General features: G+C 51.7%; 1 protein-coding gene across 1 annotated transcript; it reads right to left on the reverse strand.

Moving 5' to 3' along the window:
- Positions 1–742: 742 nt before the first annotated feature.
- On the reverse strand, positions 743–943 carry GUITHDRAFT_79357 (hypothetical protein; the record flags this gene model as incomplete). The annotated part of the gene is made up of 1 exon (XM_005822858.1): positions 743–943. The coding sequence occupies one exon, from the start codon at positions 941–943 to the stop codon at positions 743–745; it is 201 nt and encodes a 66-aa protein (XP_005822915.1).
- Between the last annotated feature and the right edge of the window lie 2,239 nt (positions 944–3,182).

A 3,182-nucleotide genomic window follows, 5' to 3' on the forward strand; every position in this document is an offset into this window, starting at 1 on the left:
GGGTTCGTCTAACCGTCATCTTGACAAGTCCGTTCTTGTCCTTCTCAAGGATGCCCTTCATCAAGGCCCCGTTGACCTTCACCTCAGCTGTAGTCGACCTGCAGGTTTCCGTGTCGTCCAGGTGCCCCTCCATGGAGATGGCGTCGTCGAGGTGGCTGCTGTCCCACCCGACCCCGTGGCTCATGATGTGATCGTCCATGACGGCATGGCTACTCATTGGGTCGGCACCATCGGCGAAGATGTCTGAGAAGGACATGAGCCAGGAAGGAGAGAACAAGACGAGGGGTAGGAGCGACGAGGGAGGAGGCAGCAGCGAGAGAGCGGGAGGAGGAGAGGGAACAGCGAGGAGCAGGACTCACCGTGTTCGTTGGAGATGTTGGTCAGGGGCTCATCGGGAGGGGTGGGGATGCCGGACATTTCCTTGGAGAACGGCCAGATGTTCTTGCCTGTGGGTGACCCTCCCTTGCTGCCGAGCAGCACCGAAGACGCCGCGAACTTGTTCAAAGCCGAGCTCGTCTTCTTCTTGGGCCTCGAGACCTTGGGCTCCCCGTCCTGCATCGGGCACTCCGACGTCGCCGGGCTCGACACGCCGTCCGCGCCTCCCGGGTGGTTGGGGTCTTTGAGCCCGTAGGTGAACGCTACTTGCATCTTCTCCTTCTTCAGCTCGTCTGCTCTCGCTCTCAGCGCCGCTGCGTCCTCGGGCCCGTTCCCAGCCCCATTCTCTGCCTTGGCGATCTTCTTGTCAAGAGACTTCAGCTGGAGGAGCAGGAGTGAGGAGGGGAAGGAGCACAGAGAGCCCACAACGGACCTTCCTGTACGGCCAACGCGTGATCCCATGCTGTCTGCACAGCTTCTTCAGAGAGGTCAGGCAGATCCCGAGCTCCTTAGCGACTGTTTTCTCCGGGAGGTGCAAATACTGTGTCAGCTCCTCCATACTAACCATCCGGTGGGTTGGCATCTTTTAAAAGAGTTGGGTTACAGACTTCGCGCCTCCCTCAGCTTTCCTTGACAATGTTCCACTTCAACGTTCACAACCGAGACAACTGCCGAGACAAACGTCAGAACCCCATACACCACCATCGCATCGAATGTAAGTAAAGTAACTCTGGGAAATCAGTTTTGCAGAGTGTCAAACAACAATTCATGAGCGGAACGCCGCTGGAAACAACAGCAGCATGACAAAACTGTACATGCTGTCTACAACCGTCACGACTTCATACAAGCCGCATGACACCCGATTTACCAAAGCTCTCCTCCCCTTGCAATCCAGATACACCTCAAAATCTACAGTATACGAGGTCGATCGCAACACTCTTGCTCCGTCTCTCCCTCCTTTTAACTTTTCCTGCCCTTTCTTGTCTCATCTACCGACGAATCATTGCTGTCCGAAACCTCTCCTCTCCTCCATCTACGAAGGTCCACGACTTGCTAGATGCTGGTCCACGTATTTCTTGCCTACAACTGACGTGATCAACTCCATCAACACACCAACAAGGGAAGACATGCCTCCTGTAGGGTGTAGATACACCTAGGATAACCCATCATACCTACCATCTTCCGCATACCCCACTCTGCCTACAGAACTATTTCGGGACGCTCCGGATCGTTCGAGATTCCCAGGCGCATGACGACGCTCTCGGGCCGGATTACAGGCGCTAAGTCCTTGTACAGGTTTCGAAGAGTGCCAACAGATCGTATCCTGAAACTGCTCCCTTCCTCTCCCTTTCTAACGTAAGACCCATGGAGATCCCACTCCGTACCCTGTCTTGTCGTCTTGAGTCGTTGACTTGACTGGGAAGACCCTTTGCTTCGAACTTTCTTTCCTCGGCCATTCTATATCCCTTCTTGCTTTCTCATCCCTGCTCGCATTGTCTCGCCATTCCTCTTCCTCCTCTCCACTCCTTCCTCCTCTGCTCCACTTTCGGCACCTCCGCCGCTGCCATTATTATCATTTCCGGTACCTCCCAGGCCACTACCCCCCGCAAGAATCTGCGACCCCTACCCCCTCTTCCGACCATACCCTACCCATCAACGACAGAATGCACCCCCTTCAACAATGCCACCTACTCCCTTTTATACCTTAATTTGTACTAAAAAGTAGGGGTACTGCTTATCAATACCTACCCACCCATTTCCTGGGAATGACCTGATGGAGTCAAATCATGCTATTTGGGGGTAATTTGTGGAAGAAGGAGGGGTGGGGGTAAGGCGTCCCTTGAGTAAGGGAGCGGCCGCACCGAAGAGTCAAAGTGGCTCTTCGCAAACACCCACCCAACCCCCATGAAGTCATATAATTAGTACCATGTGATAGAAACTTAATATAAAAGTAAGATTCAGGACTTCGTACCATTCCATTACAAAATGTCGAAATATTTGACTTTTTGTACAATATAGTTCAAATAATCAATCAAGAAACGAAACTTGCGACAAATTATGTACCGTATAATTGACTAACTTAATCATGGGGGGTGGAATATCCACCCTGTAGCAGCCCCCGACGTGATGTGTTTAGAACTGTCAGACCGAACGATCCCGTTTTCGAATGTTTCAAATGCGGATCGAGTGACTACCGGTACTTATTACATGTGAAAGGGGGTGGGGTTATTTTGCTAGGGGGTGCAAGTCCGAATCACCCCCGTACAACTCTTTGTGGTGCTGACAAAGAGGGGTGGGGGTGGTCATTCTAAAATCTCCCCAAGGGTGATTCTTCTGGAAAACAGAGGAGAGAGATGGGGTGGGTGGGGCTGATTGATATGAATTTGTTAGGGGTAGGGGTGGTCAATCCAGGGCGTCGCAAAAACTTGGGAAAGTGGAGTGGTAGGAAGGAAGGAGGGTGGGTAGTTGTCGGATCGATGACACTCCTGGAGGAAGGGGAATGGTAGGGTCCTCGTTGAATCTTTGGGGTAGTACCCGTGGGTACGTCGAGGGTGGAAGAATGTCCTGGATTTTCATTCAGAAAGGGGGTACTGTGTAACTGAATTTGATAAAAAAAAAGGGGGTCCTTGTACAGAGTGGGGGGTGGGGTGGTTTAAGAGCAGGTAAACCGAGAAAGGGGGTGCAGTGAGGGGTAGGGGTCATAATGATGTGTCTCCGACCAGCAAAATATGAACTTAAAAACTACTTTTAACTTTTCGAATTTAAAACAATTTTATCACTGTCCATTGGAAAAAGGAACCAAGTTG

Source organism: Guillardia theta (assembly GCF_000315625.1).
Source record: "Guillardia theta CCMP2712 unplaced genomic scaffold GUITHscaffold_118, whole genome shotgun sequence".
In the NCBI taxonomy this organism is placed as follows: Eukaryota; class Cryptophyceae; order Pyrenomonadales; family Geminigeraceae; genus Guillardia; species Guillardia theta.